This window comes from Hirundo rustica, chromosome 12, assembly GCF_015227805.2.
Source record: "Hirundo rustica isolate bHirRus1 chromosome 12, bHirRus1.pri.v3, whole genome shotgun sequence".
Taxonomy (NCBI): domain Eukaryota; kingdom Metazoa; phylum Chordata; class Aves; order Passeriformes; family Hirundinidae; genus Hirundo; species Hirundo rustica.
The window spans coordinates 3,139,101-3,153,172 of NC_053461.1; the positions used below are offsets into that span (position 1 = coordinate 3,139,101).

At 38.5% G+C, this 14,072-nt stretch overlaps 1 protein-coding gene and 1 long non-coding RNA gene across 8 annotated transcripts in view; one reads left to right on the top strand and one right to left on the bottom strand.

Moving 5' to 3' along the window:
- Positions 1 to 339: 339 nt before the first annotated feature.
- Positions 340 to 14,072, top strand: part of LOC120758056 (uncharacterized) — a 45,716-nt gene continuing 31,983 nt past the window's right edge. For both annotated transcript variants that reach the window (XR_005702761.2, XR_005702762.2), the window contains exons 1-2: positions 340 to 464; positions 13,321 to 13,636. This is a non-coding gene — a long non-coding RNA (uncharacterized LOC120758056). The remainder of the gene's footprint in view (positions 465 to 13,320; positions 13,637 to 14,072) is intronic.
- Positions 3,245 to 14,072, bottom strand: part of CACNA1D (calcium voltage-gated channel subunit alpha1 D) — a 175,312-nt gene continuing 164,484 nt past the window's right edge. For 5 of the 6 annotated variants that reach the window (XM_040075836.2, XM_040075833.2, XM_040075834.2 and 2 more), the window contains 7 exons: positions 12,801 to 13,168; positions 12,478 to 12,504; positions 11,435 to 11,584; positions 10,273 to 10,436; positions 7,402 to 7,523; positions 6,459 to 6,779; positions 3,245 to 5,455 (listed from right to left, as the gene is read on the bottom strand). In XM_040075836.2, coding sequence (XP_039931770.1) covers positions 5,162 to 5,455; positions 6,459 to 6,779; positions 7,402 to 7,523; positions 10,273 to 10,436; positions 11,435 to 11,584; positions 12,478 to 12,504; positions 12,801 to 13,168 — 1,446 coding nt within the window. In that variant the 3' untranslated portion in view covers positions 3,245 to 5,161. The remainder of the gene's footprint in view (positions 5,456 to 6,458; positions 6,780 to 7,401; positions 7,524 to 10,272; positions 10,437 to 11,434; positions 11,585 to 12,477; positions 12,505 to 12,800; positions 13,169 to 14,072) is intronic. The other variant, XM_040075837.2, reaches the window with a different exon arrangement.

The following is a 14,072-nucleotide window of genomic DNA, read 5'->3' on the forward strand; positions in this document are numbered from 1 at the left end:
CTGTTTCTGGTGTCAAACTAACTTTCAGGTATTGATTAAAAAAAAAAAAACAACCCTACAGAAATTGAACTCACTGAAAGAAATCGATTCCATTAATTATTTTGCATTTATTAAGTATTCCAAAGTACCTTCTGACTAAGCAGATGTCAAATCATAAAGTAAAAGCTTCTGTAGCCTAAGATTGCTCAGGACTTGTGGCAAAGAGAATAAACTTTCTTTTTTCAGAAAAATAAATGGAACTTTATACCATTTTAACAGACTGTAGAAAACCTTGCTGACTCAGATGTTGGCTGGAGGGACAACTGCAGATGTTTAAGGCAGATACTTGTACCTGGTGCTGCTGGCACTGACTGGAAGCTCTGCTGAAGGAAAGGACTGAATTCCTTAGAGCACCTGCATAAACACAAACAAAACCACTGAAGATGGAAGATGATAGCAGTGAACTCTGCTCCAAAGGGAGGCAGGTAAAACCCTTTCTATGCATGTGATGCATTCTTTTGAAATGACGGGAAGAGGGAGAATATTTCATGCCGTAGGTGATTGATTAGCTGAGTTAAGGAGGCAATTCACATCTGGTGCAACTGTTTGAGAAAAACATGGACTGTATATTCTGCTCTTCCTAAGGGCAAATAATCCTTTCTCAGCACTTAGGCTTGTGAGCCTTTTCTTTAAAGGCATTCAGTAAGTTCTAGTCATTTGTCATTTGGAATACAATAAGGATATTTTAGGTTATATACACGGGGGACACTTACCACAGTCCTGTGCAGTTGAGAAGGGAGGCAATTTGGCAAGATGAGATTCTGAAGTTCCTGCATTTGCACAGAACGTGGGTTTCCACTCCAGGCATGCACGATGGGAATTGTTATTATGCAACTGCAGAGGATTAACTAGCCACTGGCTTACATAATTTACCACTGAACATGCACAGACCTCTCCTCTGCTGTAATGCCAAGCTCTAAAAAGAGGAGTAAATAGCAAAGGTGGGTATCCATGTGCCTTATCTTCAGGAGACATTTCTGCACTGAGAAATCAGATAATCATTTCTTCTGAAACATCATCATCTTTTCTTGCAGTTCTAGGCATCCACAGACGTCTTGCAGATTCCTCCCCATCTAAACACTCAAACATTTTCATTGCTGTGAACTGCAATGCTTTATTAACTCCAGCCTCACTACTGGAGAATATTGAGGTTCCTTTGTGACATTCCTGTGATGCAGTGCTGAAGAGTTTGTTCCCCTGGGGAAATCTTGAAGTAGCATCACTTTACCATTAGTTTCTCCTGTGTTGTATGTGCTTGCTGATATTGGATTCCTGTTAAAAATTTTTTCTGGCTTCCAGCAGAGTCAAGTCTGCTAAAGTGTCCTTAGAAGAGGTTGAGGTTATTTTAACACATCCTGTGGAGCACTGGCAGTCTCACAGCTAAAATTAACCATCTTTTACGCCTTATTGGACTGCAGAACACAGGATGCAATTCCACATTTTTACCTATTTAACAAAATAATACAGTGTGGTTATTCCCAATTCTTCTCAGATATAAATTCTATAAATATCCAGATAATACATTATGGTTCCAAAACCAGCCAAACTGTAAAAGCTGGTTGATTCAAGCATTACTAGACCTGCCAGCATGGCTTGGACCAGCAATGGTTCTGCAAGAGAGAACCCCAGCATCTCCATGGAAATGGCTTGCTGCAGGTGCTCCAGGCAGCTGGAGGTCTCTGGCTGGGGACAATGAGATTAAAAAAGAAAAGTGACCAAAACAAATTCTTTTGTACACACATTTCAGCTCTAAGTTGTTTCAGTATGAGAAGTGCTTTTAAAAGCAGCAGAATATAGCAATATTGGTAAAATTGCATTGTATTTAATTTATGTAAGATTTTGTACACCACAACCTTAAAATCCTTACCAAGTGTCTGCTTTCAATTAGTCTGCAAGCAAATTAGGCAGCTATATGAAAAGCCCACTGGAAAAGTGGGCTTGGAATAAGCATTTTCTATAAAATAAGCATAGAAACAGATTTTGAGGAAAAATAAAAGCATAAATATATTAAATAATATAAAATATAGATATATCATATATCAGCAAATAATAATAAAAGTAATTAAATACTTTTTATATTATAGTTAAAATGAGGAGGGAGAACACAAGCACATCTTATTACACTACTATAATTGTTAGTCTCAATTTTCTGTCAGCCAAGCTCCGTAAAGCACTGTTCAGATATGAATATATTTTATAGATTCATTTTTTCAGTGAATTTACTTCACTGTAGAATACTTACCAGTGTTTAATTCTTTCTTCTTTTCAGTATACATATAAACAAATCTGGAGTCTCATATGTGATTATTTAATTGTTGAGAGATTCTAGATTTTTTGTATTAATTACTATGTTGGTAATTTTCTAAGGGTGCCAATTACCATGTAATTATGCATATATTGATTACTTGTTGCTACAAATTTCTCTAGTGAAACCAAATAAGTGTTCTTTGAATCTATACAAACGACGTCCCCTAAGCCAATAACTGCATAGTCTGCAAATAAATTTCCCTCATGGTTTATTTTTGCAAACAGTTCTCTCATAAAACTTCTTATCTAACTTAAAGAGTCTCTCATCACACTGTTAAAGGCTGAGGACAAAGAGCACGAAAATACAGTAAGGTCAGCATATTGTTTTGTGTCTCCTTGGAGAAATCACTGATTAAAAATTCCATCACTCTGCTCAATCTGCCAAACCTGATGAGCTATCAAACGTCCATGCTGGGCAAAATACAAGCCTTTTTTTTAAGTTTTACTTCATTTGTCTTAGGGTGGTTATCAGAAGTGAGTTTACCACAGTAGGTAGAACTTTGAAATCTCCTCATTGTTATTTCACAGATTGCTCCATTTTGGCCCCCCAGATTTTGTTTCTGTAAGCTGGGAAAGTGTAATAGAGTATTTCTGGGTAACCTACCCAAGAGCTTCCCAAGACAGCACAGAAAATTCATTGAGAGGCTTCAGGGTATTTTAGTCAAATTTTCCTAATAATTTCCACAGGTCTGTCTCTAGGGAAGTAGTGATCCCTTTTGCACATGAATACTCTAATTTCTTTATTTCTTTGTGGTTAACAGCAACCATTCATAAAAGATGTGCATGCTGCAGGCTGATACTCTATTTCACACATTCCCTCCCATTCTTATAACAATGCAAATTGAATTTAACCTTTGGAACTTCTTAGTGAAAAATTATTAGTAAAAGGACTCCCAAGTATAATAAAATTATTACACAGTTTTATTTGGAGAACATTTTGCATTTGTTTTAATACAAAATGATGTAGGTCAAGAAATAATTTACAAACCTTTAAGTTCTTATCCTGGCATTTGAAATAAGAATGATTTCAGAGGAAGTCTGTAAGCTATTCATAGGAAACTGTTATTATATACAAAATGTTTATTGACATGTTTTAAACATCACATTTGTAAAAATGTGAACTGGATTGCTATCTAGCATAGGAACTACAGGTAAAACCTGATAAGATAACTTGTCAGAACAAGTCATTGTTATCCAGTGCTAACAAAGTAGACAGTAGCTTTCAGGGTGTTTTAATTATCCTCCAAGGTCGTTTCAGCCTCAAAGACATTTCAGGGTTTTACTGCATTGTGAACAATATTGAAGCCCTCTCTTGATTGCATAAAAATAAATCTTTGAAATAGTACACATAGAACAACAGAAAGGTAGAGGCAATAAAATAATATCTTTTTTATACCAAGGTTTTTGGTTCTAGAATCATACTATCACATTTCCTCTCCTTCCAAGCGGAGAAAGTACTGAAGCAAAACATTTTCATTTACTTGTGAAGTATTTTCTGCCTCAGATATTTCCTGCGTCAGTTTAGGGTATGTAGGTATTACATTTAGTCAAAACTAATTGCCTCATGACCAGCAATACCCTGGCATGAACTTGCCAAGGATTTTGGGGTGGGGTTTTTTTTCTTTGCATGGGGTTATTACAAAAATAAAATTAGAAGTTACTTTTCAGTCAGAAAAAAAGGTTGAAATTACTTTATATTTTTTACCTTTCCAAGTATAAGACTGAGTAATCAACTGTGTATCCCTTTTGCAGAGAGATTATTTGGACTCAATTATTTAAAAAAAAAAAAAAAAATCTGATCTGTCGCCAAGTTCAAACTTGACACTTTATCCCAAAAAGAGATTTATGTTGAGAGGTGGCTCTATTTAAATATTTAAGCTATAGATCTATATATTCCAAGTAAAAATACTTCTATCTAGAATTCTGTGGAGAGTTACAATAATTAGGGTCCATAAATATTGCTGCAGTTCAATTACGGTACAATAATTACAAAATATAGAACATCTCTTTACAAATACAAATCATTGTATATTACAATTATTTTACAATATTTTCTACTATATAATTTTTAGCAAACTATCTTATCTAATTCTACTGTAACCTGGTTGCAAGTGCATTAGTAAGAATGCAATTATTCCAGTATATTTTGCCCTTAACATGATAGTCATAAAACAGACCATCTGAATGATATTTCCCTATGTAAACTGATGTTACATATGAAGGATTATTCTTTATATAACTTCTCTTTCCAAAGATCTCTAACAGGTAGAGCATGACAAATTGTATTTTAGAAGAGCATTAAGAAAAGAAATCAGGAGGCGAGTTTGAAAACCATGTTAGAATGGATATGCAATGGGTATCTGATATGCTTTGAGCACTGAGGTAATGACATTATCGGTTGTCATCGCTCATGCTGCTGCTTCCCGCAGTCTTGTGCCAGACCTCTACAAACATCGTCGCTGACAGAATCCTGCTCTGCTAGGAAGGACAGCAGCACAAGGTTGAAACTCAGGCAAGATATTACACCTCAGAATCCTGCTCTAGCCCTCTAAAAACTGATTGTCACAATCTGCTTGGTTTCAAAATAACCTTATTCCTACAGAGGAAGCGAAGATTCTGTGGGGGGAGACTTGACCTACTGCAGCTCTGTTCACATTTCGGCAACCTGGAGATAATAAATTTATTAGTTATGGCTTCCTTGAGGCGTGACATCACTCGTACAAAACTTGGATTGGTTATTCATTCCAACTAGTGCCTAGCATCTTGAAACTATGAGGCACTTTTTCTGTTATTAGAAGGTTTTCCTTGCTAAATACTATAAGCTTGTAATACATATCATTTCATCAGCTAAGTCTTCTTCATATCGTCCCGTTTCCGGCTCTTCGTCGCTATAGCCAGGACCAAAATCTTGAAGTTCGTAATCTTGTCTGCTTAAAATTGGAAACATATCCCCATTGGCCCCATTGCTGATGTTTCCATTGAGAAGGTTACTTGCTGCGCTCTCCATCTCGTCAATAGTCATGTCACATGCATCAGCAATCTCGTGTTTTGTAGCCGAAACAAATTTAGGGTCCTTTGCATACCTTCCTAGGCCTTCAGATATAAGTACCTGGCAGAGGGAGGGGAGAGAGTGAGAAATTCAGCGGAATTACAGAAAAACAGACAGATCATAACATTGCTCATTGATGGGAAGCCCTAGAAACCCCATGCTGAATCACTGGAGTAAATCCACAGCCAGACTGTACGGGTAAATAACGATTAACTCAACAATGAAAAGTCTCCAAAGCACACTGTGATGTGCAAGTGGTGCTGCAGTACATCTGACACCTCTCCTCAGAGATCTGGCAGTAGGCTTTGCTAAACAAACTTCAGGATGGTGCACTAAAGACAACAGTTACTACATCTCAGATGGTGCAGTTAGAACAACTGTCTGAAATATAGAATTTTATATGTTCTCAGTACTTTACATGGAAAAAAGACGTTGAATTCCTGTTTGCAAAAACAACAAAATGTGTTGTTTAGTTCATAGCATTGGAACGGAAGTGACGGATGGAAGCGACAACATTAACTATGATTCAGAAATGCTGCACACACACTATCTTCAAATCTTTTATAGTATAAAAGGGAATTCTTAGTATTCTTTAGCACACCTACAAATCAATCCTTGCCATTGTTATTCTCCTCTCTGCATTTAGTACACTGATTCATGGAGTTTTTGATCTTTTATTTGGATTGCTGCAAAAATGGGGATTTATTTCTATAGAAACAACAGAGAGAACAGGTATATACATCATCTCTTCCCCACTGCCATTGTGGAAGGATACTTCAGAACTGACGCTCATCTAGAAAACTTAAATTTCAAAATTTTGAGTTACCTTTAGTTCTCTGATTAATCTCTTGCTAATGTGAAAATCCGGATTCAGTAGAAATCCTTTTCTACACACCAGTCATGAATAAATTCCCCTCTTTACCTAAAACCAGTTCGTGGCTGCAAACCTAAAAATCCATTTTCAGAGAGCTGACGTGAATTTAATTACGTGCTTTTAAAAGTTAACCCCAAAACCGCACAGACAGGCTCTCTTGGCCCCTCCGGAGGTTCCTGCAGCACTCACCGCTTCCACCAGGCTGTCTGCACTCCTCTGCTTGTCGCTGTGTTTGTGCCTGAAGTCGTTGGGGACGGTCAGGCTGGCTGGTGTGAATGTCCGGTAGGAAATGTCGGGGTCGTCCGTGTACCAGGAGCTCCTGTGCAAGGAAGGCAGGCTGCCGTTCATGTGCTCTGTGGAGTCAGCCCTGTCCACCTGGATCAGAGGGGTGTAATAGGGGGAGCGCTCCCTGTTGGGAGGCGTGGCAGGTGGGGTGGCCCAGGAGCGCGTTGAACGACTCGGTGAATGTTTATGGGCTTTGCTGGAGTCCAGACCTGCCACAGCCATCACCTGGTAAAGGGAAGAATTTCATAAGTTAGTGGTTTCCAATACTCGGTCACTCATTCGTCACTTCAGCAGTTAGCTCAAACCAATTTCTCAGGCAGCAGCTACACAAAGTTTACAGCTCCTGATAGGTAGTAGCCATGTAAGAGAGGAACAGGACTGAAATTGGTAAATTGACACAACACAATGGTATTTTTCCATTTTACTCATACCACAAAATATATTTGCTTAAAAGAATATATTAAAACAAAGTACAGAAATATGCCTTCTATCCAGGATAGGACAGGACGCTGTCAGCATTTTCCAAACTTGGGCACTGAGCCTCAGAAGGCATCGATCTTGTACTTGCAAACTGTCACAAATGGATTTGGGATAGGCAAAGATTAATAGACAGCTGCTGTGTTATGCAGTCCTGGTCAAAATTTAGGACGTGGTGACTCTCTGTGAACACTCAGAGTCAAAGGGGGAGGCTACTCATTCTTTTTTTTGTACAAGGTCCATGTTTGAGAAGCCTTGTGTCTAGCAGCAAATACACCAGTACTGCTTCAAACAACAGGGAATGTCAGGAGTGCAATGTAGAGGCTGGAAAGATGTAATTCACATTCATTAAGGAAGAGTTTGAGTTTACCTGCTGTTGCATTAAGTGAAGCGGCAAAGCCGTGCGATGGTGAAAATTAGGAGAGAGCGGGATCTCGTCTTGGCTATTTTGTCGGCGGAGGCATTCGAAATTAAAGGAAGATCGTCTATGTGCTACAGGGAAAGCATAATTCATTAGAAAAACCAAGTATTTTCCTTCAAAGGCTGTTATTTCCAGAATTTCAGGGTGAGTGAACTATGATACGAATAAAAACAGATCCTCCAGTAAGAAACAAGTTGTGCTAATAGAGGCAAGTGGCTGGGTATAAGATAAAGGACAAATTAATCACATAAGCAAAAGCAGTCCCACGTAGAAATGACAGAAGCAACCTAACATTGGAAGCAGCTGTTTGAGAAAACAAGCTTGTCTGATGCAGCTGACTGGCTCAGACACTCAACTGCAAAGTTTTGCAATAAACTGCTGTCACTTTCTTCTTTCCTCCCCACAGCTTCAAACTCTTGATTCTATTCCCAAAGGAAATATGAAATCTTGAGTTCCTTGGAAGCATTATGCAATATGCAAAACCATATTCAAGTCAACTCTGGTTGTCAATTCCTGATGTTTATTCTATTGCTTAAGACAGCAGCCATCCATGGTCTCTGCTGCTATGTGCACTTTCATGATAGAAAAGAAAAATTAGAAATCTGAACTTAATCAAGATGTTTCGCTGATGTTTTAGCTGATCTTGTTGAAAGCCTGCAGAATGGTGGGAAGCACGTGGGTGTCATTCCCCTGTGCCAGCTTCAATGCACAGAAAGCCTGGATGCTGAACTGCAGCTGGAATCCAGATCCATCCTCACAGCTCCAAGCACTGGAGTGGGACACTGGAGAGAACCTGGGGGTACCAAGCTAAGTGCCACGGAGTTATGGCACCCCGCAGTTGTCATCAGATACTTCATGCAGACACTAACAATCAAAGAGCCACTGAACTAAAATAGGCCCCTCCACAAGGTGATTCTGTCCAACTAAATTAAACTTTGTCTCTCTCCCTTATCTCTATGGGAAACCCAAATAGAGGAATGTAAGCCTTAGCTCCTGATCCCAATATGCTAAAGGTCCCAATACCAAAATGTATAATAAGCAACCCAAAAAGTCCCATCATCCAGAACAAGGCACACTTCTCTGCATATGATTCTCTGCAGAGAAGAAGCTGAAATAAAATCTCAGTCGTTCCTCAGTACACTGCTGGAAGCTGCGCAAATACTGTGGTGATGAGTTTGGAATAGAAACATCCAAAAAGCTTGACATGGAGCTCAGTTTACTGACTGCAGTACTCAGCCAAGGCATTGGACGTTTTTGTTCACTTGGACTGAACCAAATGCTAGCAGGAACTGTGTAGTGCAATGTGAATGTCCTTTTTTTTTTTTCTTTTCTTTTCTTTTTTTTTTAATTTATGTGAGACTATCAAGGCTTCCTCCCCAGGCTGTTGGGGAGGATGAAGCACACCAGGCCAAATAGCCCATACACTAGTTGCAAATAATAGATTTGAGATTCTTTTTAAATCTGCTCAGATACTGAGCTGCTAAAATCTCTCAATTCTTTTCCAGAATATTAAATAAATGGTTATGATAGAAGGTCTGACACTGATTGTCCTTATGACATTAGATTGGTTAAAGTCAAGGACTTCCTAAATTACCTTTATGCACCTTTGATCAGAACTATCTTATCTTAAGATATCAAATACTCTTATCTAGTACCTTAACCTAGTCCTCTGTAGATGAGATAAAAAGCATAACTTCCTCTAAATAAATGACTGCCAAACACTGTTATTAAAACTTTATCTCCAAGACTGCAGTTAGAGGAAACCTTCAGCTCTCTACTCGAAACACTTTCATGGGCAGACTCAGGACAATTTTTATATGAGAGTTTTCCTCCTGCAACCTGTGGAATGGATATACAAAGCATCTATCTGTTTCTTTGGCTTAAAATTCCTCTGTCAGAAAAGCTTGTAGAAAGATGTACAGGGATCTCCTCTCACAGTCTCTCATTCATCTGACATATTTCCCATCTGCTATTGAAAGACATCAGCTTTCTGTACCCTTCACTATTGCTCAGCTGATTATTTACTTCCTGTGGTGTGAGACTCATTCTGCCCCTGTGCCCTTCAAGGGCAGAAGGACAAACAGCAGAGAGATTGTCAGTCTTGTCACAAGGAGTTGAGTGTGAATCCAGTACTGGCACTATTGCTGGAGAGTGCTACCTCCATTACATAAAAATATATTTTGCTGCTGCCTTTGACCACAGCTTTTTATAGCTTTAAACAGTCTAAAACTGTACCTCAGATATGAAATTATCTCAATAGACTTGAGAATCTCTGAGACAAGAAAAAGCCTTAAAAAGAGGTTGCTTTTGATCTTCTAGCACTGCCCCAAGAACTTCCTCACTTCCTGCAAGGTGTCAGAGGCCAAAGAGCAAGGCCAAGAATTTTGAGTCTGTGCCTAGTTTCAGCAGAGGATTAGCACTGCTAATCCGTGCAGCACGGCCTGGAACATACAAACACAGAATTGCAAGACAAGAAGCATAACGTCTTGTAAAAATGAAGATAAAGCAGTATTGCTCTTGAGATAAGGAGAAACCAAGGGACAGAGATATAAGGAAGAGAAGAAATGAAAATTAAAGAAACAGGATAAAACATCTGTTGCCAATGCTGATTCTATCTATAAATTGAAACATCTCCCTCAGAAGAAACTCAGAATTTTAAGTACTGTTCCTGAGAGAGCAGAATAAAGTACCAATGTCAATCTGAAATAAGATGCTTAAAATCCAAATTTTTTTTAAAAAAAAAGCCTTTTAAACTGGAATCTGTCTGAATGCATTTGAATTATTTCAGATTTGCAAACAAATTGTCCTTAATGTACTTACGTGGTGGTGTTGGAGGTAGCAGCCGTCTCCTAGGAGATCTTTTTGTATCATAACAGATCTGTGAATCATCTTCCTCAAAAAAACCATGTGGGTGATGGTAACCTTTTGGTCTCTCAAAATCTGAGTCATGGCAGTGATATCTACAGTGGTAATCATATCTATGCCTGCATTAAAAAAAAAAAAAGTAAATTAAGAAAATATTCTTTCAGTGTGTTTCTTTAAAACAGTTACAAAATTAGTTTCCTTCTAAAAGATTTTCAAGTCTACTCTTTCTCCAGCAAGATAATTAAACACTGCATTCTATAATTGCACAACTCAGATTTTAAATCCAGTTTCTGTAGCATTTTGGGAGAGGGCATATACATTTGTACTCGTACAGCTACATGGTCAATTCCCATGTTAAATTTTTAGTCATATTTGTTTTCAATTAATTTATTCTTACCAGTACAGGCAAAAATGTAAGATGTCAGTCATACACTGCTTAAAAACCAAAATAAATACTCTCTTCCACCCCTGCCATTCTCTCTTGAGAACCCTGGGTAAGGTGCAGGAGAACAGAAGCTCAGAATGGGTTTAAGCCTCTTACATTCAGGATATGTTTAAAATCACATCTTGGAAGGGTGTTACTTGATACTAACTATCATACAAAAAAAAATAGTGACCTGAGAATCCTGTAAAATTTAGCTTTCATGCAAATCTCAGCTTTTATGCAAACCAAGGCAATGCAGATTAGGGTGCCAATCTTGCCAGAATTCGGCTGGTAAATGTAGTCCACATAGCAGGAGAAGAAGAAGGAGAATTAAGCATGTCTGGCACTTGAGCATATGCACTTATGGATCTAAGATAAAATGGCAATAAATTTCTGTACTTCAGGGCTGGACTTGAAAATTTAGAAAAAGTGGACAGAAGTAGAGATTATTTTTGAGATGCTACTGCATGTATCCAGTAAAGGGAAAACGTTCCATCTTTGGAATATTCTCCTTTCCTCCTCATCATTTCCCATTTCAGCAGTTGTGGAGTGTTAATTTCACTAGAGAATTTACAGAGTGAGTGTGCTTAGCGAAGCCTTTACATTTATATACCTAAAATACTGATTTTTTTTTTTCACACTATTTAACAAACATTTTTCTTTAACAACATTTTATTTAATGAACATCCTCACCTGTTTCCTGACAACATACTGTCATCTTCATAATATTCTTCTCCACTGTAATACTCCTGCTCTCCCAAATAATGATCATCATTGCAATAATCTTGGACTTCGTGTTCTTCCCGGCGAATGGTAGGTCGGCGCCCATCACCAGTGTCAGACCTGTAAGCAGCGACCAAATAGTGAATTTTTTTTCTATCTATATCAATTATGTATTGTTTATTGTATACACAGTTCTTTTAATGTGTTTCAAAGAGAAAAAAAAAAAAATACAAGCACTAACAACTCCCTAGTTCAGAATATAACAGTGTTATAACAATGCAGTTCAGAACATGAATGATGTATCTGTTTCTTAAAGATTGCCCTCCTTTATATCCTTGTGGTACAATAGAAAAATGATAAAAGGATGCTTAGTGAAATCAAATACATTCAAGACATTTTTATGTGATGTACATTGTCATATGGAAAAAACACAGCTTCTCTCCAAAGCCTGAAGTTGGCCAAATGGCTCAAATACCAAGAAGTTCTCACTGAGGTATTCAAAAAGAAATCCAAAATGGATATGCAAATCTAGACATTAAAACCGCCACTGAGCATCCATTTACCAATGCACTTCAATTAAAACAATAGATCCTATATTTTAAGAAGTGTCTTAGAAAACATTCAGACCAAAGACCAGGGAAGATTTTGGGTCCCCTATAAAAGGAACTGTACACATTAACATTTATCAAAGCTAACACCAGTGGTTTTTCTAGTCTGGGTAAGTCAATTTTTAACAAGGGCTACAATCAGGTGTGATCTTTAGCCTGCTGAAAACTGCAGAAACCTGCCTGGACTTTCAAAAGGGCTTGAATAATTTTGAACTTTACCAGAAGTTTGTCCTTTTAGAACAGGCAGTATAAAAATTAAGTGACTTAAAAATTGTCACTTAAGTTGCTGAGCATACGCATTGTTATACAGTTAATTTAGAAAAGAAACAGGAAAGGAGAAAAAAAAAAAAAAAAAGAGAGAAACTCCCTGTCCTGTTCAATTATGTCAGAACAATATCAACTCACCTAATATATGTTTCATAGTAGCGTGTTCTATCCAGGTAGGCCATGAAAATGAGAAAAATATTTTAAGAACAAATCATTTAGAGAAATTCTTTGGTGATTACGATGTCTGTGCTGTAATTAATGATTTCACTTTAAAGAAAACTTTCCAACTTTCAAAGTCCAGTGAAGCTTTATGAATTTCCCATTCATCAGAGCAAGATTTTCAATGCAGCTCATACATTGGTAGGCAACAGAAATGAAGATTCAAATTAATTCCACTTAGCTTAAGTTTCCTACAGAGTATTTATGAATTTATTTAAAAACAAAGACATATTTAGGCTTACCTCCTACTGCTTGGCCTTCTACGCTTCTCGTGGTCAGTCCTGGAGTGTGGACGGTAACTGTTTTCAGATCTGTGCTCACGATTTCCAAAACCTGTGTGTTTCCCATGGACTTTGGACACGTTGGCATTATTGAGATTGGCATTTGTTGAGTTTGGAACGTGCTTTCCTACAGAGTTGTGATGATGATGATGATTGTGGTACACAGAGTTTCCTGTCTGGTGATACATGTTTTTCTCAGTATCACTTGCAGAGGGAATTGAAGGCCGCTGGACGTGTAAGGGACGGTGTGTGGTGTTGATTTGCTGAAATGAATCTCGTCTGTCACTGCTAATGTGGTTTATGTGATTGCCAAAGAGGGCACCATTCCTCTGTTTTAGGGGAAGAGAGAGAAAAAATTATATCAGATACCTTAACAGAACATACTCCTGACAGTGACAACTTACTTTTCTCTCCTACATGCATAGAAAAGGAGCAATTCAAGTAACCTGTGATTTTTCTTTCTAATTTTACGATGCTTCAGATGGGATCTCCTTAAGTGACAGAGATGTGACTGTGGTGATGACAATATCGTACTTCAAAATCAAACCAACAGTATGCTGTGATCATTATTCTTTTCCACACAACTAAAAGTGACACAGCCAGCTTTCTCCACATTTTATTACGCGGGAGAAACCTAGATTCCCACACATGAACATGCAGCAGCTTCCTCGGAAAGAGACACGTCTGCTTAATTTTTGGGAAGGCTTTGGTGGAGCTCTGTCCCGGAGCACCCGCTGGCAGCAGGCGTCACTCGGACAGGATGGAGCGCCATGCAACAGCCTGCAAGCAAATCCCAGGTAGGGAACATTCAGCTCCAGTGCTTCCATTCTTTCTTCTCACAGAGGCACAAGAAAGAGTAGTTTCTGTTCATCAGCCCTGGGAGTGTAATGGATGGTGAAGGAGAGGATGAGGTGCTACGTTATGACTGTGACATGCAGCTCTCTAGGACACCTGACCCAGGTTAGGGAGCCTCCCTGTCTAGCCAGGGGTGGGTCCTGGAGGACAGCAGTCTGAGTTGCAGCTCAATCTAGAGAAGACAGGAGGTAATGATGGTTGGCAGAGAAATGCATCTACTGATGGCAGCTGAGGCACTGCCCCCAGTGCCACATCCTCCTTTTTGCAAAGGACAGTAGCAAGCTATGGGGCTTCTGCTGAAATTCCTGCAGAAGCTTGGTTTTACATCTGCTTCTTCTGAAATGCTTGTGAAAAAAGAAGTTTTTTTCTTGCTGGCTG